Genomic DNA, 25,900 nt, shown 5'->3' on the forward strand with positions numbered 1-25,900 from the left:
GATAAGTTGTGGGGGGGGACGGACCTAAATCATTATATAAAAATCAGTTTTCCCTTTCAATAGTAGCTTATTTGAAGTGACACAGAAATGCTGTTCTGATGGAGATTCATGCTTTTAATTATTAAGTCTGCCTTCCACAACTCTATGAAGGGGTAAAAACTTGCTTTTATTACCTGGCAGTTAAAAATAAATTGTAGAGGTTCAGATCTGCCTGTTTGGTTTGCTAAGGTTCTTGTTGCTAGGGTTCAAATCAAATATACAATTCCCCCTTGAGCTCTATTAGCTAATTCAGAGTGGCATGTATTCCTTGCTTTGTTTGAGAATTGGCCTAATATGTATGTATGGCCAGTGCTGCTGTTCAGACATCTAAGAGTTCTCCATTCCTTTGACAAACATAAGCCAAAGTGCTTAAGGACATCTGTTTATTTTATTTCTTTAATGAGAAAACCTTCCATCTTCTTCCTGATTCAGCTGTGTTTATTTACATTTTGTTACTCATATGTGCAGGGCAACTTGGGACATTAAGAAACCCTCGATGGCCTGCTAGCAAGCAGCCCGCTTAGAAAGAATGAGGAAAGGCAGAATAAGGCCTTCCTAAGGAAAACATAGTCTTTTGGAATTCTATAAAATAGATTTTCAAAACAAATACAGCCTAATTCACTCAGTTGATGGCGGATTAACTCAAGATGAATACAATTTAGGAAGGATTTTCAGAGGAAGTAGAATTTTTTTTAAACCTACTGGAGGCTAAATCTTGTATTCAATGCCCTTTCGGGTTAAATAATAAAAGCATTCAGTCATCATAGGCAATTTTAAAAGACCGCCATGTAAGACCTATCACGGTATCACTTATTAGTAGAGCAGTGCAAGGTACCTGGTGTTTATGACCAGTATTTGTCTAATTTTTGAAAAAAGAGGTGTATCACTGACTGTGGCTCTTGTGACAGGATTGCAGGAAATGGAAATCGCTGCTGTTAGAACAATTGCTATGTCTGCACTGTTAACAACAGACAAATTAAAATATCTTAAGTCGATTATGCATGGGTACGTTCACACACACACACACACCCGTCTGCCTTGGTTGTTCCTTGGAGTTATGCATGAGTTTTCCGTCCATTAGAGATGACCTCGCTGCCAGCCCTCGCAATGTCCAGGTCTTCCCATTCCTCTTGTAACCCGACGCTTCCATCTTCCCTGAGCAAAGCCCCGGGTGAAACCGCCATGCATAAAGCAAAGTGCAGGGCACACAAGCATAGTTTCGCTCACAACCAATTACAAAGCAGTATGTCCAGAGGTGGGGATTGAAATACTTCCTGCTTCCTCGGAGCTCTTTCTGAGCAGAAAATCTTTTTTAAAACCGAGGCTTGGATTTCTCCCCCCACCCTTCCTTTCAGATTGCTTCAGGGTTTTTGTTGTTGTTGTTGTTCTTAAAATGCTTTTTATGTGGCAATTGGGTTTGGGGGCGGTTTCACAGTGAGCTCCACAAAGTAAGCCAGTTACAAAGCAGCATTTAAAGGGGTGGGGACTTGATTTTTGCTTGGAGACTGCTGGTGCATAGACTCCCAACAGGAAAGTGTGGGTCCAGCGAGCAACAGGAAAAAATCCCATGCATAAATGACCTTAAATGCTCAGATCACCTGAACGTTTTCCTGCCATGTTTCTGTTGTCTGGCTCTGTTTGGTTTGGTTTTTAAATTTATTTTAAATCCCACCTTTCATCCATTATTGAAGACAAAGGTGATCGCTATCCAGGAACTCTCCAGATCCAGACCTTCTTAGCTTCAGAATGCTTGCTTGGTTTGATCTTCAGTCATATCTTGATCTTCTCTCCTCTTTCTTGCCCTTTATCTAACCACACCCACTGGAGCAGTGTCATCTTTAATTTTGTAACTTCCAGCAGTAAGATTCTGTGATTTACCAGAATCCTATCCCTGTTTTATAGTGGGGAGGGAGAGGGAGCAAGGCTAATTTGGCTATTTCATACACCAGAGGACACTCGATACAAAGCAATGAGGCTCACACGTGTAAGGCGCTTTTTTCAATCTCCTGCTGTGTAGAGGATGAGGCAGGAGTGGGAGACTGGTCTTTGGGGCAGTGGCAACACCCTTTTTACCTGATAACACCAAAACAATTTGGGCCCACCATGTTTGCTGGGGAACAATTTGCTGAGTACCGTTTTCTGTTGTATATGGTTTGCACGAAAGATTTTGTAATGTACCTATGAAATCTGAACGAGTAAGGAATCATGATTCATTGAAAATAAATAACTTTTCGCATTGTGCTGTGGGAGACCTTAAAGTTATTTCCTTTTTTTTTTTTTAAGGTCCAGTGAAGTTATGTTTGGCATCTAATCCAGATCCTGCCTGCATTGGGTGCTCCTAGTTGCTAATTTAATAAGTGGAGTTTTTATTATGAATAATTCTGGTGATCAGAGTAGATGTGTAAAGAATAGACCAATTTTTTGGGTTATGTATTCACATAAACAACTACATTTTTTAATTAAAAAGAAAGAACAAAACACTTTGAGATTGCTGCTGTTTTGGTTTGCTGGTGTATTAAAGTGTGTGTGTGTGTGTTTTATATACTGTGGATTAGAATTTATCCTCTTCGTCCAGACATGCGGCTCTGCCTTTCCTTTATGACAGGCACGGCTTCTTTTTTTCTAGTTAATACAAGCAAACAAACTGGTCCCCATTTCCAAGCGTTTCCAAGTAATTAAACCAAATTAAAACCATTAAACTCTTTCTTTAGTGACAACTTCATTATTAACAGCTAACCACAAAGAGGCGATTTAACTTGGAAGGCTCTCAATTGAGTACTAATCTGCCTTTCACCTCTGGCTGACACTTCCAGAAGATAACCTCCCTCCCCCTCCCCTTAGAATAGAAGTCTGACAAATATGCTTAATTAATGCTTTCTTCCTGGTGGAAAAGTCATTATTTGTTAACTGCATAAGCAAGTACTTGGCAGGAGTGTAGAAAGTCTGATTGTTTTAAGCAAAGAATAGATGATGGGGGAGGATTTTTTTTTCAACCCTGTTTTTTCTTTAAGCTAAGCTAAGAGATGTACAAATACATTACACAAACATCTGGAATGTCAGATGAGTTGGCACAGGGGTAAAAATGGAAGGGTACTTCAGTCCTGCCCCTTCACTTAATGGCATACAAGTCTTAACAGTTTGCCGGTGAAGACATATGTCTGGAACTGTGAGTGATTTGGAACCAGAAAGGGAGGTAAGAAAGAGTGACTTGGGCTTGAACGATTGCCAAAGATAAGTCAGACTCTGTAACTTCCTTTTACAATTTCTGCAAGAGCTACAAAGGAGAAGGTAACTGGATGCAAAAACCCAGCCAACAAAAACTAGAGTAGCTGCAGGTGGTTAAAAAAACACATTGTGCGCCTTAGTGTACACTTTAAAACAAGCATAAGCAAATGTTTGTCTTTAAAAAGAAATAAACTAAAAAGCCATGGTTTCAGCAGCCCAAAGATTATTTCATTTTGGGACAGTGGGCAGTGGTCTTCACTGGGGGCCCTGCCTCCAAGCTTCACACCCCTAACTATCCACCAGATAAATAAGCCCACTCTGAAATTAAGCAATGTGAACCACACACACTGACAAGTGCTTGTATACCATCTGTGGGGCAGCAAGGAGTGGGGAACTGGGGGGCCTGGTCACCCCAGGGCTTATGGAACTGGGCAAGTCCTGCGGTTTCTTTCCCCACATGATGTTTGGGTTGGTCTGAGCAGTGTGTAGAGGAACCACACAGAGAATCTTTCTGTGACCCCATGATGGCTCTTAGGGACTGACATGGGTAATTCCTCCGACTACAGTCGGAGAGAACAAAGTTCAAACCTCAGCCCTGGCATGAAATCTCACTGGGCGACCATATGGGCCTGCCACTCTGTCTTAGCCTAACTTTCCTCACAGGGTGGTTGCTGAGGATAAAGTGGAGGGAATAATAATGTTGAAAGCCACTGTGGATACTCACTGGGGAAAAAAGCTGATTATTAGTAGAGTTGTGCAAAAAAAAAAAATCCGATAAATTTCGAGTTCGGGTTTATTGGGCCTGGGTTTTTTGTTGTTGTTGTTGTTTGTAACCCTGAAATAAGCCGAATACCCATCCCAGTAAATATGGGTATTCTGCTTATTTCCGGGTTTACTGGAAATATTTGGGCCCATTTAGGGGGATTTTTTGGGAAGCTCCTGAAGGGGCATTTTTGGAGGTAGAGCCTCCAGTTTCACAGCATAGCTTGAAGGGACTCTCCTTGTATGACCCCCGAAGTTTCGTGAAGATTGGGTAAGGGGGTCCAATTTTATGGGGTCTGGATGGGGTTGCCCCCACCTCCATAGAGAAGCATTGCAAACTTCTACTGATTTTTTTCTGCTGAATTCCTGTAACTCTGCAGTGGCAATTCTGTTACCAGTGGAAAAATGGAGGTTCAAATCTAACAAAAAAGGAACATCCCCCTACATTGGGCCTTATTGATACATACCTAAGAGCCACTGTTTACTAGCGAGAAGTACTTATTATTAGAATTATTATGAGGGTAAATGCAACATAGGTTGTATTTCAAATTACACAAAGTGGTACTTCAGTAAATGGAGGGAGGAGAAGCAACATTTTGCTTCTAGTTCTGTGGTATGACCAGTTTGTGATTCACCGCATCCTATTTCACTCTGTGTTTCCAGGATCATTCACAATGGACTATATTACCCAGTGAGCATGTCTTGGGACTTTCAAAAGACTGGATTCAGTATATTTAAGACTATAAGAACAGCTGTGCTGGATCAGACCAATGGTGCTGCTGGTCATGGCTACTAGTAAAAATGGCTACTAGTCATGATGCATACTTATTTTCTCCAGGAGCAGATGAGCATGCCTATTATATTAGTTGCTGTGGAACACAGGCAGGATGCTGCTGCTGCAGTTGTCTTGTTTGTGGGCTTCCTAGAAGCACCTGGTTGGCCTCTGTGTGAACAGACTGCTGGTCTTGATGGGCCTTGGTCTGATCCAGCATGGCCTTTCTTATGGTCCAGCATCGTGTTTCACACAGGCCTACAAGCCCAGAAAGTAGGCCAAAGCCTAACTCTGTAGCACTGGTATTCAGAGTGTTTCTATATCTGAACAAGCAGGTTCAATTTAGTCATCAAGGCTAATAGCCATCGATGGACCCTGACCACCATGGATTTGTCTAATCGCCTGTTAAAGCCAATTGAGTTAGTTGGCTCCTGTTTCCGTAACTGAATGGGACAAACTCGACATTGTACTTAAATGCACACCTGCTGCCAAAAATTGCAGTCACGTGTTTAGTTTTCCTTCTGTAATTCCGAGTAGAATTTAATGACTTCATCATGTTCTTCCCAGTTCCTCAGCTTGTTTTGGCAGAGGAGCGGCCGTGGCTCAGTAGTAGAGCATCTACCATTCACCAGTTCTGGTCCTCTGCATCTCCAGTTAAAAGGACCAAGTAGCAGCAGATGTGATTGATCTCTGCCTGAAGAGTTGCTGACAGTTAGGGCAGACACTACTGATCTTGATAGACGAATGGTCTGATCTAGTATAAGGTAGCTTCATGTGTTCGTAGGACTTTGTCATGGGGAAGTGGGGAGCGTCAGGACAGGGGCAAGCTCTGCTAGCCTTTACATAGGGGAGGGAGTCAGAAATCACCACCATGTTTAGTGTAACGTTTCATTTGGCTGTCAGATACAGCAACCAGAAAGGGCTGTCTGGGACACAGGGAAATGTCCATAGAGAACAAATAGAATTTCTAAGCCAACCTAAGGGTCTTCCCTTGGTTTTTGAATGGGTGGTTTTTGGGTAGGGATACGGACACGTGCAGTGATACCCAGGTGCCAAGCCTGGGTTTTGATTGGCACTAAATGTTGAATTTTAATTTGAGCTACTAATTATGTATTACACACCATCTTCTCCCCCCTCTTACCCTCAGGATGGCAGAATTCCCTGGTAAATATATTTATTCCAACTGCAAAAGGTTATGCTACAAAATCAAACTAAATTCAATAGAGACGACTTAAAATAAATTTACAAGAACATTTTGATAGCTGCGCCTGCAGTGATATAATAAATTATAAAGAGCACTGTGCTGGGACCCGAAGACTAACTGGAAAAGCAAATGGAAATTAAAATAAAAAGCTCCCCAGAGCAGGTCCGGTATGAAGCTAATGGAAATGAAGCTTACTGAACTAACAGCCGACGTACTGATATGAAGCTTTCATTTTAATTTGGAAGAACTGGGAAGCTAGCTTCCCTCATCCAAGAAAGACTGTAGACTTTCTGCCCCACTTGGTTCATGCCCTGAGGTGAAAATAACCTGAATTTCTTATCAGTGCTGTCTTTCTCGGGGGCTCAAAGCAGAAGATGAGGGATACCGTACGGACCACTTTCTTACCAGTACTCTGTACTAGCCAGACTTACTGGCTTACTTTCACCCTGTTTATACCACAGCTGAAATGGGCTCTTGTTAAATTCACCGAATCCCAATTTTTGTTTAAATGGTCTTGCCCTCATGACTGCAGGGATAAGATTGTGATAGTGAAAAAACCCAAAAAACCCTAGAAGAGATGAAGTGAGGGGTGTCATATAGAGGATGGTGCCGAGTTGTTTTCTTTTGCCCCAGAAGGTCAGACCAGAACCAACGAGTTGAAACTAAATCAAAAGAGTTTCCGTCTAGACATTACGAAGAATTTTCTAACAGAGCGGTCCCTCAGTGGAACAGGCTTCCTCGGGAGGTGGTAAGCTCTCCTTTCCTGGAAGTTTTTAAGCAGAGGCTAGATGGCCATCTGTCAGCAATGCTGATTCTATGACCGTAGGCAGTTTATGAGAGGAAGGGCATTTTGGCCATCATCTGGGCATGAAGTATGGGTCACTGGGGGTGTGTGGGGGAAGTAGTTGTGAATTTCCTTCATTGTGCAGGGGGTTGGACTAGATGACCCTGGTGGTCCCTTCCAACTCTATGATTCCTTGATTGTCTTTAGAGCTCTGGAAAGGCTTGTGGAGGGAGGGAGAATAATCAGTCAGTTGGAAACCAGTTAGTGGTGCTGGGAGAGGGTTGGAAGCGAGCTCTCTGTGGATGAGTATGGCAGGTTTTGAAAAAAGAACAGCCCCTCTTTACTCTTAGACAAGTTGGAATGACCTGTGAATGTTTACTCAAAGAATGTGAGGAGAAAATTCATGAAGAGTATGAAGAAATCCTGACCACAAAATCCTGAAGTTCACGCATGACCAGATGATGCAGTGAGATGGATTTGGCAGGTTTTGGAACCCCTCGCTGCTTCTGTTAAGCACAATTTGCTCACCACGTGATGCCTTCTGTCTGAATTGAGAAGAAGGAACTTGACATGTTTTGCTTAAAGAAGATGCAGTGTTTGTCAAATTCTTAAGAAGCCTATGAGTACCGTGGGTGGGAAGATGCATAGTTTGTGTTCATATGTATACTGTTTCACATTAGCATAAAGAAGTGGATAACATACAGGTCTGAACTGGCCCTTGGAAAATCCAGATTGAGAAAGGGGAGAGGAAAATTAAAGGGGTTGAATCCAATGGAAGAATGCAAGCTACAAAACCCTCTTTAGTTTAATTGGGCAAACCACTTGAGAACTAAAAGTGAACATCAGAGTTTTTTAGTTTTTTAAAAAAAAATTAGATCTGAAAGCCAAACAATTAGGAAGTTGGTTTTCATATACATATGGCTGGTATAGCTAAGGATTTGAATGGATCTGTGCGCCCTCCCAAAATGGGCTTAATTAATTAAAGTCATTACTCAAGGTAGTATTTCTGATTAAGAGTGAAGCCTTTTTCTTGGAAATTCTCTTTATGAATAGCAACCAATATCATAATATTTTACCAGACATCACCTGAACAGCCAATAACTGTGGACATAAAAACAGTTAAACGGTGGGTGTGTTTTCTTTGTAACAGGATACTACTACATCTGTCAGGATAGGCCTTATGATGGAAGAAATGATCTTTAATCTTGCAGATACATACTTGTTCTTTAATGACCTGGAGGTAAGTAATGGGTTACTTCATTTTATATCTTTCCTTTCATTCACCTGTGTCTATTTAGGAAACTTTTCCCAGTTTGTTGTTAGTGAGTAAAGTAACAGTGTAATCCTAAACAGAGTTATACAGTTCTAAGCTCATTGACTTCAGTGGATTTAGAAGAGTTCTAATTCTGTTTAGGACTGCAATGCAAATGTGTGAAGTTGTCTTCAAAACATATCCGAAGCTGTCTTGCATATGTCTTTATGCTGTGAATATTACTTGACAGTGAAGGACAAATTATAGTACCAGTTTAGAGTCTCTTCCCTCATTAAGTTTAATAGTAAATCCTATTTCTCCTGGGATTTGCCATTTAATTTTTATTGTATTTATTTTAATCTTACCTCTCCATATGCTCAATGTGTTATACACCAAAATGAAAATAGCACTCAAGATTTTACGAACACAATAACTTTTTAAAAATTGCACAATTTTTAAAGTTCATTCAAACATGCATCTAAGCCTTGTTCCAAGGAATGCAACATTTGGTTAATGTGACTGTTTTATGTTGTGGGTATTGTGCTTAACCCGTATCAATTATACTGTAACCTATTTTAGTGATTAAGAAAAAAAGATTTCAGAAGCTCTGCAGAAACAGTATTACATTTAAACGTATAATAATTTTAATTTTGTGAAGCTCATTCATCTGACCCTTGCCGACTCAGTTAAGAGCCTTGGGGTTATACCGGATACAACACTGGTGGAGAAGCAGGTTAATACAGCTGCAAAAAAGGTTTTCTATCAACTCAGCCTAGCTCAAAAAATGGCCCCTTACCTCGATACAGATGATCTGGCCACCTCAATCCATGCCACGGTGACATCGAGACTAGTCTCCTGTAATGCACTGTACATTGGTCTCCCCTCAAAATCAATTTGGAAACTCCAGCTGATGCAGCTCAGCTATTATCGGGAGCTAAATGGAGCATGCATATTACTCCTATTCTTCAGACACTCCACTGGCTGCTCATGAGTTACTGAGTGCAATTTCAGGTATTGGCTATCACATACAAAGCCCTGCATGGCTTTGGACCCTCATATCTGTGAGACCATCTTTCCCCCTATGCTTCACATGACAGCGCATCCGAACAGGGCCTTGTGCAAGTACTGCCCACACCCATGCCTTCTCTGTTGTGGCCCCCACCTTGTAAAATGGTCTGCCTGAGGAGGTCAGGAAGGCTCTCACTCCTGGTTTTCCACAAACTGCAACATTGAATTATCCAGGAGGGCTTTTCTACACGGGAAATAAGGGATAGCACTGTAAAAATTATTCACATAGTTATTTGGACAAATCATTAGGGACTATTAGTCTCTTGCCATGAAAACCTCAAAAAGGGGTCGCCATAAGTCGGCTGCGACTTGATGGCACTTTACACACACAGAGAATACTACTTTGTTTCCCCTTCCTTCCTGTCCCCCTACCACCACAGGTGAAATTTAACATTTAGATTCATAATGAAAAATTGTTTAGAAGAAGAAGAGTTGATTTTTATATGCCAATTTTCTCTATCTTTTTAAGGAGGATCAAACCAGCTTACAATCACCTTCCCTTGCTTTCCCCAAAACAAACACCTTGTGAGTAAGGTCAGACTGAGAGAGCTCAAAGAGAACTGTGACTAGCCCAATGTCACCCAGCTGGCTTCATGTGTAGGAGTGGGGAAACCAACCTGGCTCACCAGATTAGCGTCCGCTGCTCATGTGGGGGAGTGGGGGATCAAGCCTGGTTCCCCAGATTAGAATCCACTGCTCTTAACCACTACACCACGCTGGCTTAGCCTTACACTTCCACATAATTTCAGATCTGGTTAATGTCTGTGGTTAATAGTATGCTGTGGTTAACCCCTTGGTATGATAACAGAGCTTTTTTCAACCATACTGCCACTGAACAGCTGTCATCACCTGTCAACTCAGAACATCAGGATGTCTGGACAAAGACCACCTTTTAGTTGTCTGTTAGAGTTTCACCTAGGCAGGCCCTTAAGCAGGTCACGGAGAGATCCCTTTGGAACATATAATAAGCAGCAGTGAACGTGTGCCTGACAGCTACATGTAGTTCTTGTTTCCATGCCATGTATCACATAGTGGTTAATGTCTCAGACCAAGAATAAGGATACCCAGACTCAAGAACCCACTCTCCTGCATAGCTCACCAGGTGACTCTGAGCCAGTCATTGTCTCTCAGACGTATCTCCCGTCTCCTTGTTGTGAGGATAAAATGGAGCAGAGAATAATGATAGAAGCTGGTCCTTGAGCGCCTTGGATCAAGGGCAAATATTTTAAAATGTAATAAATAAAATACCTTCATATGGTGAAAGGGAAGCCATGCACAAAATCCTTATTTCTGTGACACAGCTCTATGATGGCTAACCCCAATTATGAAAACCCACTCCGCCAACTAAAAACAACAACATGGGATTAGGAATCATGAAATCGGGAAAAGTGCAACTGATTTAGATTTGCCTTCTTGATTCATATTACCGGAAGTTACTCTTAGAGCCGATTCCTAAAATGGAAACTCCTCTGGAGCTGGCATGACCCCGCGCCAGCATAGGTGCCACCTTATCACAGAATAAGGTGGCACCTATGCCAGCATGGGAGCAAGCGTCTGGGCACCGCCATCCCCTCCTGCCAGTGCAGCCATACCAACATTGGGGGGGGGGCGTTCTTGGGTGGAGCTGCCTTTAGGCAGCTTGCACGGCCCTCTCGCTCTGGGAATACCCCCTTGAGTGGCGGCAGGTCTGCACCACATTTTTTGGTGGTGCAACCTCGTTGTCAGCAATGGGGGATTTCCCCCCTTCTTTAGTTTTTTCAAAAAAATTAGGTCTCCTTTTCCCTCTTTTTCTATTGCCGTGGAACTGCTCCCCCCCCCTTTCAGGATTGGACTGTCCATATCTTATACCCATGTGGTGGAAAGTGCTATCAAGTCTCAGCCAACATATGGCGACCCTGTGGGGTTTTCAAGGCAAGAGACATTCAGAGGTGGTTTGCGCAGAGAGCCTGGACTTCCTTGGTGGTCTCCCATCCAAATACTAACCTGGACTGACTGCTTAGCTTTTGAGATCTGCCTAGATCAGACTAGTCTAGGCCACTGAGGTCAAGGCTATACCCACCTATCTATGCATTGAATCATTCTAACCAGAGGCCACCCAAAAGCATCTAAGGGTTTATCTGAGGGCCCAAAACCCACACCACTACTCAGTCAGTTCTCATTTCTTATTAGAGCACACCCCTTGCAAGAAACAAGACCAGAGGGGGAACTCTTCCACTTCTGTACTTCCCAACTTAGATAGCTGTGCAAATGTCAAGGGTCTTGATTTCCTAACAGGGATGAACAGATTCTTCTACATTCATCCCAACTAGAATTCACTGTATCTTTACCTTAGGGGTTACACTCTTGACAAATTTCACACTACTGGGTTCCAGCCAATGAAATGAAAAAGCAAGCTTTTCAGCATGCAAAGGACTAAATTTGAAGGGATTTCTACTATGATTTGTTTCTGTGGTACTGAAGTGCATTGCTAAAATCCTATGTACCAAAGAAACCCCTTTAAAATTAGTGCTTTGCATGCTGAAAAACTGTTTTTTAAAAACATATGGTTTTCAGCACAGTGCTGTTGAAGGGATTCCTTTCTAATGGTTTTGAACTCTCTGACAACATATGAATGTATTCTTCCTGGGGTCCCTGAAAGAATAAATTTGCCCCAGTGTTCATGGGGCAGACAGTCAGAAAAAACTGAAAGCACCACACCAAAACGTGTGAAGGAAGCCTTCTTGGATTGCTTATCAGATCTCCCACAGATCAGGTTTCAAGCCAAAGAGCAGTCTGATGAGGGAGGACTAAGTTTCAATTGCACAATCTACCACTGGGGAGAAAGGCGGGGTACACATGAATTAAATAAATAAAATAGGATTAATTTTAGATGATACACTACTTCTTCCTGGAGAGGCAGGAACTGATACCCACTCCATCCAGAACCATTGTCGGCCCAGGGCCAAAAGCTGGAGGCAACTGAGAGGGAAGGCAGCAGCGTGCCTCCCTTTATTCAGACCAGGTGGACCAGAGTAAAAAACTCTACTCCCAACGTCCACCTGGCCAACCCCCTCCCTAACCCAAGTCCTCCTGGATTGGCTCGTTTAAGCCAAGAGAAGAGGGCTGATTGGCCGGCTGTTCCCTCCAGCCAAGCTGCGGCCCCAATGAATGGACGAAGCAGCGTAAAACACCACTCGTCCTCAGACACTGGCTAGCTGCTTCCTCTCCCACCCGCACCAACAAACAGGTCTCCAGGTAAGCCCCTGGAACCCATTCTTTTTTCAGTTCAGTCATACCTGCCACTCTGCAATGAATGCAGACAAGACAACTTAAGACAAGGGCCTGAACGTCTCCCGCCTGTTATTTATTTATTTATGAACATCCAATCTGATAAAAAGTTCTGCAGAACTCAAAAGCTTAAAACCGCTGTGTGTTATTTGGGCTAGTTATTTGATTTAATAAAAGGCATTTTAAAAGTTTTTTTTGTTTTGGGATTTTGCTTTGGACGGATGGTAGGTACCCTGCAGCCTCATGCCGAGTGAGGAAACTGTTCTCATTTCAAAAACGGAAAGAAACGCAGTAATGAGATATGGCTAATGGTTAGGGAGTGGTGCGAACGGATGTCTGCAAACCTTTAGCAGACACAGCCACCCTGTTTTAAATCTTTTGTCTGTAGCGTTGTGGACTAGAAACTTGGTTTATTGAAATCTGGTGGGTGCACTAGAGAACCACTCTGAAATCTAAATTCTGCCATCTTCCATGTGATGACAGCCATGCAGCAAATTAGTAGCCCTGACGAAGATGGCTGCCTGTCACCCCCCAACACAACTCTGCAGTTACACAACAGAGTAAAAAACACGCTTTGTTTACCCTGCTGCATAGGGAGTTTGTACCAGCCTGTAGCTTAAATGTACTTGACTGTTTCTAGGAAGCTGATGTAGAGGAAAGAGAAAAGCTTTATCTCCAGTCTCTTCTCAAGGTGCTGCTTGCTTAAACAAACTCCAGATAATGATTAGAGTCAGACTCGTGCGTATGTGCCAGAAGTGGCATTTATGCAAAGTAAACATGTGTCTATTTGAGGAATGTTTAAACAGTTCTAGTTTGCCTGTGAGTTATTGTCTTTTCCGGCTTGCTCCCCAAGAGTGTACTGGGTTACTTACCACTGCAGACTCCTCACCAAATGTCAAAACATCCCTAGTACAAAGAAAAGGCGCTAACTCTCAGACATTGTTCTGTTTTAGCCCTTTGATTCAGACCTTTATTGTACCGTCTTCCACAAGGGTGTTTTGGTCCACGCTGCCTCTCAAACAGGAGCAGTTTTTTTTTTCCAGAATAGCCATACGTCATAGTTCTCCGTTTGGTCCCTTTCCAATTATTCTCCTGGTTTGCTCTGATGCTTGTTCTGACGTTGGCACCATTTTCCCCTCACACCCGCCATTTCATCCTTCCGCCGCCACCAGTGGCTTTTTGGTGGCTTTTACAAAAATCAGTCAGTAGTTATTATATCTCTATAAACATCTGGCAAAATCTCTCTGGTGGCACAGGTGTAGGGTTCCTTTGGAAAGTGCCAGGAAATTTTGGCAGTGGTGCCTGGAGAGGTCAAGATTGAGGAGGGCGTGATATCACTTCTGGGCAGTGCTGTATACTGCCTCCCCTAGTCTGTGGTCTTCACCATAGAGATTACTGAAATTCCTAGAGCTTCACTATATGTAGTCCATTTTTTCTCCTCCTCAGTGCCTCAGGGGTGGGAGATTGGTGGGGGGGGGGCGAGCAAATAAGAGGTCTACACAGGGGAGTGGCAGGCACGAGAGGATGCCAAAGAAAACACAGAGAAATACCCCTGTGAGGACTGTCCATAGCCGTTGCCAGTGGCTCTACGTTTCCAGTAGCAATGAGTGCACAACAGGGAATTGTTGTGTTGTGGAAGCAGCCATACTCTTGCTGGGATAATTTTTTTGCCTGAGGAAGTTTGACTGTTCTGTAGTAATGTTGTGTTGAAGGACTTGCTGGCTGAAAATCAAAGGGAAATAAAGATTTAATGGGTTTTAATAGTATCTATTACCAGGAATCCAGGGTGTTTCAAGTTAACAGATAATCCCCCCCCCCCGAAAGAGGGAGAGTCATTTGTTAGAACTTCCAGAAGCTTCTAGAAAGCAGTGACCATGGAAGTTGTTACTGCATTATTCTTCCTTCTGTTATACTTAGTGGGCCAATACCTGTCTTGCTTCCTTGCTTCCTAAGTATGTGTGTGTGTGTAAAGTGCCGTCAAGTCGCAGCCGACTTATGGCAACCCCTTTATGGGGTTTTCATGGCAAGAGACTAACAGAGGTGGTTTTCCAGTGCCTTCCTCTTCACAGCAACCCTGGTATTCCTTGGTGGTCTCCCATCCAAATACTAACCAGGGCTGACCCTGCTTAGCTTCTGAGATCTGACGAGATCAGGCCAGCCTGGGCCATCCAGGTCAGGGCCTTCCTAAGGATACTTGCTTTACTTTAAAAGGGGGGGTTGTTTGTATGCTCACATACCTTATCATCCTTGAAGAAATGCAGGGAAATAGATCAAATAGGGTTGCCAGGTCCCCCTTGGCCACCGGTAGGGGGTGGAGGAAGTGCCACTTGTAATTCTTCTGGGTTCTTGAGTAGACTTTCAAACTGGACATTTCATTGAAGCAGTGAATGGTGGAGAGGCTAGGGTGTTTAATCCTTTCCCTGCAGGCTGTTTTTTTTCTAATCAAAACAGTCCTTCCATTTGTTTTGCATTCCATCTCCTTTTTTTCTCCCTGCAAGGAGAAATGCAGCTGCAAAGGCACTTGATAAAAATGGTGCATCTGGAAATGTGAAGCACTTTTCAGTTATGTTCCAAACAAATATCTACCCACCCCCGTGCAGCTGCACCTTAGGCATTTTAATTGAATGGTGGGATCGGGGGGTGGGGGTTCCACAGGTCTCCTGTGCCTCGTGTAGTTTGACCCAAAGAAATGCAACGTAATAGATTCCATGGGAGAGAGACAGGAAGAAAAGCAAGCAGAAAGACGGTTCTATGCAGCTTTATCTGTCATAGCTGAAAGTATACAGTAGCACCCCCAAGTGGAATATGAAGCGATGAGCAAGACTACTTAAGTTTCATCCAGACAGGAATACGAAAATCAAATCTCTCCTGTCAGGTCACTTGTCAATTAAGATGTACAGAATAAAAGCGGGTGCGACTGTATGCAAGAAAGGGAAGATATTGGAAAGTGATGTCTCTCCGTATTGGGTCAAAACTGCCTTTTGTTTCATCCCCATGGGAGAGTAGTAGATTCCTCCAAGTGTGATGTCAGACCTTTACATGGCTATGCATGCTCTGACATATTTTGCTCCTGATTGTGTAACGGTACACCCATATCTGTGAGATTGCCGCAAGGGAGCATTTTGCAAATAAAGTCAGTTTGCCAGATTGGAATCAAATTAGCCAGCATGGTGTAGTGGCTAAGAGCGGTGGTTTGGAGCGGTGGACTCTAATCTGCAGAATTGAGTTTGATTCCCCACTCCTACACATAAAGCCAGCTGGGTGACCTTGGGCTAGTCACAGCTGTTAGAGCGCTCTCAGCCCCGCCTAACTCACAAGGGTGTCTGTTGCAGGGAGGGGAAGGGAAGGTGATTATAAGCTGGTTTGAGTCTCCCTTAAGTGGTAGAGACAGTTGGCATATAAAAACCAATTATTATTCTTCCTCCTCCTCCTCTTCTTCTGCTTCTTCTTGTAGCGAGAGTGAGAGGATGTTGATACTGAGTGCCAGAGAGGTGTTGTTAAGCTTGCCAGCTCTGTTGCCCACTGCTTCTCCACATGGCAGTGGGAGGAATTTTTTAAAAAGCAATGTTTTGTTATAGAGTTTCCAGTGATTCCTAGAGATACCCTGTGTTACTTCTGGGTTCCGACGTCACACACCCCATGTCCCCATCCCCACCCCTCCCACTGATTGCTAGGCTTGGCCTGGCAACCCTAAAGTGTAGTGGTTAGAATGTTAGGCAGGGTCTTCGTTCAAATCCCCACTAAACTCCCTGGGTGCCTTTGGCCCATTTGCATTCTCTCAGGGCTAATCTGCCACACAGAGATGTTGCGAGGATTGTGTAACTGGTAGAATTAGGGTGGGCAGGTTCCTCTTTGTCATCGGCGGGAGGTTTTTGGGGCAGAGCCTGAGGAGGGTGGGGTTTGGGGAGGGGAGGGACTTCAATGCCATAGAGTCCAATTGCCAAAGCGGCCGTTTTCTCCAGGTGAACTGATCTGTGTTGGCTGGAGATCAGTTGTAACAGCTGGAGATCTCCAGCTAGTACCTGGAGGCTGGCAACCCTAGGTAGAATCTCTCTCTGCTATATCTCCTATGGTTGCTGCAAGATTTAAACAGAAGCAGGGAGAATCAAGTACAACTTTTTCACTCGCTCATCCAGGTTCATACCTTACTACACGTACACACATACATACACACACACACACACACACACTTTTATTCATACTGGTCCAGAGATCCCTGATGTAGCCTTGGTTGCTGTTCAGAGGGGACCCCTTTCTGCCTTTTTAAAAAAAGGAAAACCTGGTTGGATGCAACCCTTGATCCATTAGAACAATAAAGATGGACTGTAAATAAAGTAAATAAATAAATAAAAGTATTACTTGTGTTAGGAATGTGCAGGGTTTGCAATCTAACATATGGTGTTTTAAGAAACAAAGAATTTTGCCTTAGGATGGACTTGTTAAAAAAGATTAAAGGGAAAAGCATGCTTGAGTGATAAACTTATAAGTTCCTGTCAATTGTAGAGCATGACTTTGCTAAATACCAGTATATATTTCTGAATGGAATATTGTGTATGTACACATGTACATTCATACATGTGCATGTCCTGTGGGAGCCCAAAAATGTACTGTGCCCTGAAGACCCTGTTGACACCCTAGTCCCAAATTCCAGTTGCATAGGTTACTTGATCCAGAACGTAAGAGGGCACCATTGGGAACATGCCAGAAAATTGAAGATTTCCACACTATTTGTGAGGGATTCTTTCAAGTGGAGCAACATCAGCTTCACATTTCTGCTTTTTTTCTTGACAACCTTCTGCATCTTCTTTCTATAATCCACAAAAGCCTTATTTGGGCTTCTTGACATCAGTTTACATTCGATCACCAAAGTAAATGGTTTCAGAGAGTATCCATGTTGGTCTGCAGTAAAACAGCTAGGTTCGAGTCCACTAGCTCCTCAGAGACCAACAAGATTTTCGGGGTATAAGCTTTCGAGAGTCAAAGCTCCCTTTTGTCAGATATAAGATGAAAGGAGCTTTGTCTCACGAAAGCTTATACCCTGAAAATCTTGTTGGTCTCTGAGGTGCTACCGGACTCGAATCTAGTGAAGTCAATGGGGAAATTATCTGAACATTACAGTACCGTAGCAAAAGCTGTCGGAGAATATGAGTAGTGGTAGAGGTTTCTTTTAATTAACCACATGACCTGCATGAGATATGCTAATCGCAGAGCCCTGTGAGATTTCCGTGTATCAGATGTGGAACCTGGCTTTTGCAAAAGTCCTCATTACCTAATTTTAGTCAAGCAAAACTGGAGCCTCCTTTTCAGCCACCCAGATGTTCACATCCTCCTTCTTCACCCTCCAAGGTCTCAAAAGCAAAATCTGCAAGAATGAAAAATTAGTCTGGTAACTAAGTAATATGGTCTACATTCTTGCCTTGTCCGGCTTTTCGATGTTTTACCCAGTAATATGATAGTGTCGGTCGGCGGTGGACTATGAGGTAGCGTCTCACTAAGTGTCATGGTATTTTATTAAGTTAGAAATGTGATCGCTACTGTTGTCAAACTTTAACATACAGAACAATTCATTCACAAATGAGAAAAGCAGATCCCTCCACAAATGCCTTTCCCCTGACATAATTTTACAGCGCAACACAACTGAAGTTGAGTGGGCTGGGACAATATCATTCCAGCGTGGCTTTCACAGTATGCGTGCACAACGGAGAATGTTTTTTTATCATTTGGGAAAAGCACAGGAGCATGCTAGCAAAAATCTGCTTTTAATTCTGTTTTCTTGGGCCATGTAGGCTAAAAACTGACTGAGGAAGGAAGGAACTAAAGATATAACTATCAGTATGGAATTGGCACATCAGCTTTGCCTATAGGAAGTCTCCCTTCTAACATACATAACTCAACTAAGCAACATCCGCATCCATAACATGCTTTTTTCCATATTTTTCAGACAATTGTTTTTAAAGTATGCTGAAACAGACACATTTTTAAATATACACGCATGGGTCCCCAGTCTTCTTTGTATTGTTAAATAGCGGGCGGGGGGGTTCTCTTTGGACCTCCGAAGAGGGAGGTGGGGGTTTAACCCTTTCGCCTTTCCCCATTTTCTGGACCTTAAAAGACCCCTTTCCCAAGTTGCTGGTTTTTTCATGGGTGGGAACATACAGGTAGTAGGCAAGGAACCTACATGATTTCCCCCCAGTGGGGCAAATATCAGTTTGGGGTGGGGTGGAGGAGCACAGATGACGTTAGGAATATTTCATGAGAGAAAAGAGTTACCCCTCCTCTTCTTCACATCACACAGGCCCTAATCTGAATCTGATCCTCTGCAGTTTATTGAGCAATAAAAATGTTCTAGAGATTCATTCACAGAATTTCTGGCATCTTGTCTAGCTTTTACATTTTCTGTGATATAAATCCCAGCTGCATTTACATTTCAGTTATCAGAAATGTACGCATCAGACTACCCAATAAAATACCTGAAAATATTACAGAGCACAGTAGCCCTCTCACATTGACCGAGTGACTTTGGCACTTAAAGCACTGTTCACACTGCCACGTTATGCATGGCTTTACACAGTACCGGTATCCATATAGGGGTGTCAACTAAGTAAAGATTTTTGTAGTTGATTCTTCCTTCAGCTAGTTAACTGATTATATTTCAATAAACGTATGCCAGCTTGAGAAATCTGAGGAAGCATGAGTTTTAGGTATTTTAATATTCATAGTACAATCATTCTTACTTAACATTTGTCACAGTAACATACCAGAACTGAAATAATCTCAAACAAGTCAACCAATGTTTTCCTCACTGTTAAATAAACTAAAGTGTACAGGTTGAAGGTTGCAATCCTAGTATCATGTCTTATGAAGCTGCCCAGTGTGGTGTAGTGGTTAAGAGCTGTGGTTTGGAGCAGTGGATGCTAATCTGGTGAACTGGGTTTGATTCCCCACTCCTCCACATGAAGCCATCTGTGTGACCTTGGGCTAGTCATAGCTCTCTTAGAGCTCTCTCAGCCCCACCTATCTCACAGGGTGTGTTGTGAGGAGGGGAAAGGAAGGTGATTGTAAGCCAGTTTGATTCCTCCTCCTCCTCCTTCTATAGAATCAGACCATCTAGCTTAGCAGTGTCCCTCTTCTAATAGGCAGTGGCTGTTGAGGGTCTTGGGAAGAGTGGGGTCTTTCCCATTATATACTGTGTAAGATCCTTTAACTGGAGATGCCAAGGATTTAACTAGGGGCTTTATTTGTGCAAAGTATGCTCTCTCTCACTGCGTGATGACCTTTCCATATCCTTTGCAAAATCCTGTCATATTTACCTGACTTACTGTGCAATCTAAACATGGGGAATGAAGTGCCATAGAAGCCGGTGTGACCCCGCACTGGCGTCCGTAACACTTTGTGCCATGATAAGTGGCATCTATGCTGGCATGGGCGCATAGGAAGTGACTCGGCAGCGCGGGCCTCGGCCACTGGCACTGCCTCCCTGGTGGTGTAGTCCCAGCAAAACTCCCTGCGCCAGCATACAGGGGGTGTTCCCAGGGGTGGAGCTGCCTTTAGGCAGCTTCCATAGAATCGTAGAGTTGGAAGGGACCACCAGGGTTATCTAGTCCGGCCCCCTGCACAATGCAGGAAATTCACAACTACCTCCCACACACACACACACACACACTCAATGACCCCTACTCCATTTCCAGAAGATCGCCAAAAAAAAAAAAAAACACTCCAGGATCTCTGGCCAATTTGGCCTGGAGGAAAATTGCTTACTGACCCTAAAGTGGCGATCAGTACTACCTTGGGCATGCAAGAAAGGGCCATGAGAGCCAAACACTGTTGCAGACATTCATGCCCTACCTCTCATGATCTGCCTAAGGTCATAAAATCAGCATTGCTAACAGATGGCCATCTAGCCTCTGCTTAAAAACCTCCAGTGAAGGAGAGCGCACCACCTCCTGTTGAAGCCTGTTCCACTGAGGAGCCACTCTTAACAGTTAGAAAGTTCTTCCTAATGTTTAGCCATAAACACTTTTGATTTAATTTCAACCAGTTGGTTCTGGTCAGACCTTCTGGAGCAACAGAAAACAGCACCATCCTCTATATGACAGCCCTTCAAATATTTGAAGATGGTTATCATATCACCTCTCAGTCTTCCCCTCTCCAGGCTAAACATACTAAAGCCCCTTTCAGCCTGGGAATGTCCTCTAAGCTGCAGCATTGCCATGCCAGCAAAATAGCTTTCACGGGTTTCATGGAGTTTCATAAATTTTTCACAAGTTTTTGTAATTTATAATATTTAATTCATATATTTTCCGGCCGGGAAGCCTCTCAGGAGATGGCGTGGCTGTACCGTTCCCGGCAGTCACAGGGCTGCCCATCGGAGATTAGCAGTTGTATTTTTCTAACAGTGAGTTTGATCCTTCAGATTCTCCTTATGGGCACAAGAACAAATTGAACAGAACCATGGTGATTTGTCCAAGTCCTCAGAATGAGCTTTATCAGGCTGAACAAGAATCTTAAACCTGATATCCATCCTTCATATACAACACTCTACCCACTACACCATACTGATATACTATTTAGGATGACAGGGAGGGACACTCAACTCAGTAAAAGTGTTATAACATTAATAATAGAAACCTTACCAATTTATAACTTTGTAATTCAGTTTACCAATTTGGCATGTGTTTTGCAGAATACATTTTTTGTGTCTACCCTGCAAGGGTCATAGAAGGAATCTTCCTGACTTTTTAGGAATTGGGAATGTCCAGCCAAATAAAGAAACTATTAAAATAACATTTTTATGGTTTCGGAGGTCGGGGGCCAATTTCATTCAGACAATAAAAAACTTGAAATATAGTTTAGAGGGCATATTTTTTAGGAGCAACACTCCAAACACATAATCTATTAAATTGTACTTTGACTTTTTATCTCTTCATAGTTTGTGTATAATTTTTTTAGTATACCCAAGGAGTTGAGTGTTATTTTTAACAGCAGTCTTTTCTGCTTTCTTGTGACAACCTCTGCCACACCTAACAAAGCAAGATTAGAATCCCCAAAGACATCTTGGAAGTCAACAAAGCAAAAGAGAAATGACTCCTTGATTTGCGGGACTTTGTGGTATTGCTTGTGGGGCAATTGTTCCCAATTTTCTTACATTCTTTTATTTTATTTAATACAAATATTTATGCCCCTCCTTATCTCTGCAAACTCAAGGTGGCTAATGAACAGCAGAAGCGTCAGGACACAGAACACCACAAGTGCCCAACAAGTTAAAACCAGTACAGAATTAAAACACGAAGTTAAAACCCGGTAGACAGAGTTAACACAGCTAAAACAGTATATCCTCCACCAAATGCCCTCCGGGACAGAACACGCCTTCCTGAATGTAGCAAGTGAAGGCGCCTGCTGCACCAACTCTGACAGGCCATCCCAGAGGAATGGACCTACCGCAGAGAATGCCCGTGACCGGCCTGTTGTCAAATGGACCATCCTGAGTGAGGGTACCACCAGGAGAAGGTTGGCTGAGGAACACAAGTGGTGCACAAGACTAAACTGGGAGATGTGGTTTGAGAGTTATGAGGGTCCTAAGCCGTGGACAGCTTTAAAGGTGATAACCAGCAGTATGAACTGGGCCAGGAATAGGGTTGCTAGCTCCAGGTAGGGAAATACCTGGAGATTTTTGGGATGGAGCCTGAGGAGGGGGGTGGTTGGTGAGGGAAGACTCCACCTTCCAAAGCAGCCATTGTCTCCAGGTGAATTGATCTCTGTCTCCTGGAGAGCAGTTGTAATCCCAGGAGATCTTCAGCCACCACCTGGAGGCTGTAATCCAAAAACGGCTTGCAAGTGCTAAGTAGGGAGTGTGGAAATCAAGAAAGTAGCACAAGACAATTCTTTCTATAATAAGAAGACCAAACTATAGCAATTAGTGCTATTAAGAATATGTATTGGAAACATACAAAGAACAAAATTCTGGAGCAAAAAAGTATCACATAGGTAATTAAGACCCCAACTTTCAATAAGGGCTTTACAATACAAATATGAGCCCAAATTCTCAATCCTTATTCAGTCTACATAAATAATTTCATAAAGTGCATGAGTGAACCACGGGAACAATACTCAGTCCTTATAGAGTCCACATGAAATTTCATAAAGTGCATCAGTAGGTCGCAAAAGCAAGATGAAGGGCAATGGAGATCCGGTATAATTCCATTTCGTGCAGTCTTTTTCAAGCCTTCAATCTTTTTGTACACTATTCTGCAAAAAATACACATGGTTCTACAATATGCCATTCATTATAAAATGTTCATAAATAGATAGAATAAATAATTAAAAGATCATACTAGTCAATGCACATAGGAGTGTACCCTTTCCTTGTATCTGGACGGCAAAGTAAGACGTCTGAATCAGTAACTCTGTCACGTCATTAAAAAGGGTTTCAGAACAAGCAAACTCATTACCATATTAACTCTATATGAGGCACCATGAAGTTTTTTTAAAGTGCCACATATCTGAATAGTAAAAAACTTACAGATAACTAGAAAGGTCCCTGAAGTTTTTTAAACAGAGAATTGAACATGAGTCTCGTTTTATATTCATGTTCAATTCTCTGATTCCAAATGGTCTTAATACTTTCATGGACCTTTCTAGTTATCTGTAAGTTTTTTACTATTCAGATATGTGGCACTTTAAAAAAACTTATTATAGAAAGAATTGTCTTGTGCTACTTTCTTGATTTCCACACCACCTGGAGGCTGGCAACCCCAGCCCGGAAGCAAATAGTCAGCCAATGCAGTTGATACAGTGACCTTTTTGAGTCAATTAGAGGATAGAAATTGCATTTCAAGCAGTGGGCTTCATCCCTAAGGATGCTCATTACAAACGGAACTGTAACATATGGCAAACTTCTCTTTGTAATGTGTCGATACAGGAAATCCTACCTTTTGTGCTGTGTTATTGTAAAATAACTGCCACCACCAAATTGTGTACTCACAATCGCTAACTCAGATTTCTTCAGTTTGAACAGCTATTCATATAACATTTGGCAAGTGATCTATTACAATAAATTACACTTTATTACTGCAGGATACAATTGTGTATGTTGGTTTTCCTTAGCAGTTCCTGCTCTTTAAAGAAGAAAGATTGCAGGTTTGGGCTTATAAACTATTAACAATGTTTTCCTGTTGAAAGACAATAATGTTTCTTTCTATTTTTCCAGCACTGCCTCCAGTGAGTAAGAAACAATTTCCCCTTAGGTGCATAAAGAACTGTACGAGTGACCTCATTCATCGTCTGTTTAGGCACATAATGTTCATGTTCTGGGAATGTAGTACCTGAAATTTTGCTTGTAATCTGATTACTATAATTGACCAGAAATTGCTGGGGAATCTTACCTTTGCTTGAATTCTGTTGTACTAAATCTGTCCATTGTTATTTTTACAAAACAGTAATCACTTCCTGTCTGATTATTTTTGGAAATGATTTTCAGGATTGTGACCAGATACACATAGATGATGTATCATCGGATGACAATGGGCAAGATTTAAGGTAAGGCATTCTCTGTTCTGCAAATGCCCGGGGCAAGCAGATCATATATATGAATATCTGAAAGATGGAATTCATCCATGTCTTAAAACCATGGCAGAAATTCTTGTTTGTCACTGAAAGGAAAAGCCATACTGGGATGTGACAGTTGTTTCATTATATTATAAGTGGCCTAGTACATTATATTTAATGTATGAATTAGAATCCACATGGCAGTGGTATGTGGATCAATGAAATTGCCATGCACTGAGTGACACCACTGATCTATCAAAATTAGTGTTGCCTACTCTAACTGACAGGAGCTCCCCAGGGTCTCAGGCAGAAGTCTTTCACATTACCTGCTATGTGGTCCTTTTTAACTGGAGATGCCAGGGATTGAACCTGGGACCTTCTGCATGCTATTTCAGAGCTGTAGCCCACCCTTATTGTTTACTTGGGTCCAGCAGACTACCTTGCTTCACCTAAGAGTAAAAGAAGCATTTGATCTTGTTGCTAACTCTGTAAAGTTAAAGTGCAACCAAGAAGCCAGGTGGTACTGAATATAGTGGAGATCATCACACGTATATAGCGCCAGCCTGTGAACTGCAGTTTGACTGTCCTCTTTCTTTCAAACCTGGAAGAATGGAGGGGTTAAAGCTGGGGAGGCAGCAGTGGGGCAAGACAGGCAGGCTGGCTGGTAGAGGCTTGTGTAGCGCATTTGCTGAGGATACTTGGGCGCTTTGATACATACTGAGTAATGCACTTTCAACCCACGTTCAGTGCACTTTAACGATAGTTTGCAAGTGGATGTTGCCATTTCATATAGCAAAATCCATCTGCAAAGTGGACTGAAAGTGGATTGAAAGTGCACTATTCGGCATCTGTGAAAGTGCCCTGATACTTGGCTCCGCTCCATCCATGGGCTTATTGCAGAGCGAAGCATCTGGCAGCCAGAGTGTGCTGTCAGGCCCTCTGAAGCTTCCTACATGACTCTCAGCATTGCTGGTTATTCAAAGGAACCCCCCCCCCCATGCAATGCCACCTCTCTCTCTCCCTCACGCGTGCACAATATGAATAAAGGTTTCCTGGGGGCGCTTCCTTGATTAGCAACTGAGACTTGGTCAGTTTTCCCCTTCCACTTCCCAGCTGTTTGTTCCCATTTGCCTCTGAAGAAGTAAGCAGTGATTTTTGCGCACTCACAGACACAAAAAGGGGAAAGATTTGTATGGGTCCCATACATTGCACATTCTTCATTGCAGTTATCTGTACAGAAATCTGTCACTTCTATTTTTGCTGTATTTAACCATAAAAATACAGTCTCATTTTATGAGAACTCCCATCATGCTTCAGAACACTCTTGTTCTGTATAGCGGACATAACAATGCTACAGTTGTTAATTTTGACCCTGTGAATAGTATCTTTTGACTACTCCCAAATTAGATGGTACCATAACATTTTAAATTGGAGTTCATGCATACAATATTTTTGTTTACTTACTTCATTTGTACCCTGCCTTTCTCCCCAATTGGGGCCCAGAATGGCTTACACCATTGTCCTCCATTTTGTCCTCATAACTATCCTGTGAGGTAGGTTAAGCTGAGAGAATGACTAGCCCAAGGACTAACCACCCTGCTAGCTTCCATGGATGGTAGTGTTAGGGATTTGAAGTTGGGTCTCCCAGATCCTGGTCAAATACTCAAACCACTACACCACTCTGTCTCTCACCATCACACCAACAATGTCTGAATGTACTGATGCTGATGCTACAGCTTCTTGACATATTGGCCTCTGAGAATGCGGTACAAGGCAAATTGAAGATAGTTCAGTATTTGGTGACAGTCCACCTGGAATGTCTTCTATGCAGGCCCCGTTGAAATGAATGGGATTTCTTGCTCAGTTCTCATTCATGTCAAAGAGGCATGCATCAGTTTCCAGATAGGTTGAGTTCTTTGGCCTCCCCCCTCCCCCATTGTCATATTGATTAAAAATATCCAGAAACTATACTTGAGGATCTGG

At 42.7% G+C, this 25,900-nt stretch overlaps 1 protein-coding gene across 1 annotated transcript in view; it reads left to right on the forward strand.

Moving 5' to 3' along the window:
- EYA2 (EYA transcriptional coactivator and phosphatase 2) overlaps positions 1-25,900 on the forward strand; it is a 100,103-nt gene that overhangs the window by 61,562 nt on the left and 12,641 nt on the right. Inside the window, exons 9-10 of the mRNA XM_056867454.1 lie at positions 7,937-8,026; positions 23,850-23,908. Of these exons, the coding sequence (XP_056723432.1) occupies positions 7,937-8,026; positions 23,850-23,908 (149 nt within the window). The remainder of the gene's footprint in view (positions 1-7,936; positions 8,027-23,849; positions 23,909-25,900) is intronic.

Source organism: Euleptes europaea, chromosome 2 (genome assembly GCF_029931775.1).
Source record: "Euleptes europaea isolate rEulEur1 chromosome 2, rEulEur1.hap1, whole genome shotgun sequence".
In the NCBI taxonomy this organism is placed as follows: Eukaryota; Metazoa; Chordata; class Lepidosauria; order Squamata; family Sphaerodactylidae; genus Euleptes; species Euleptes europaea.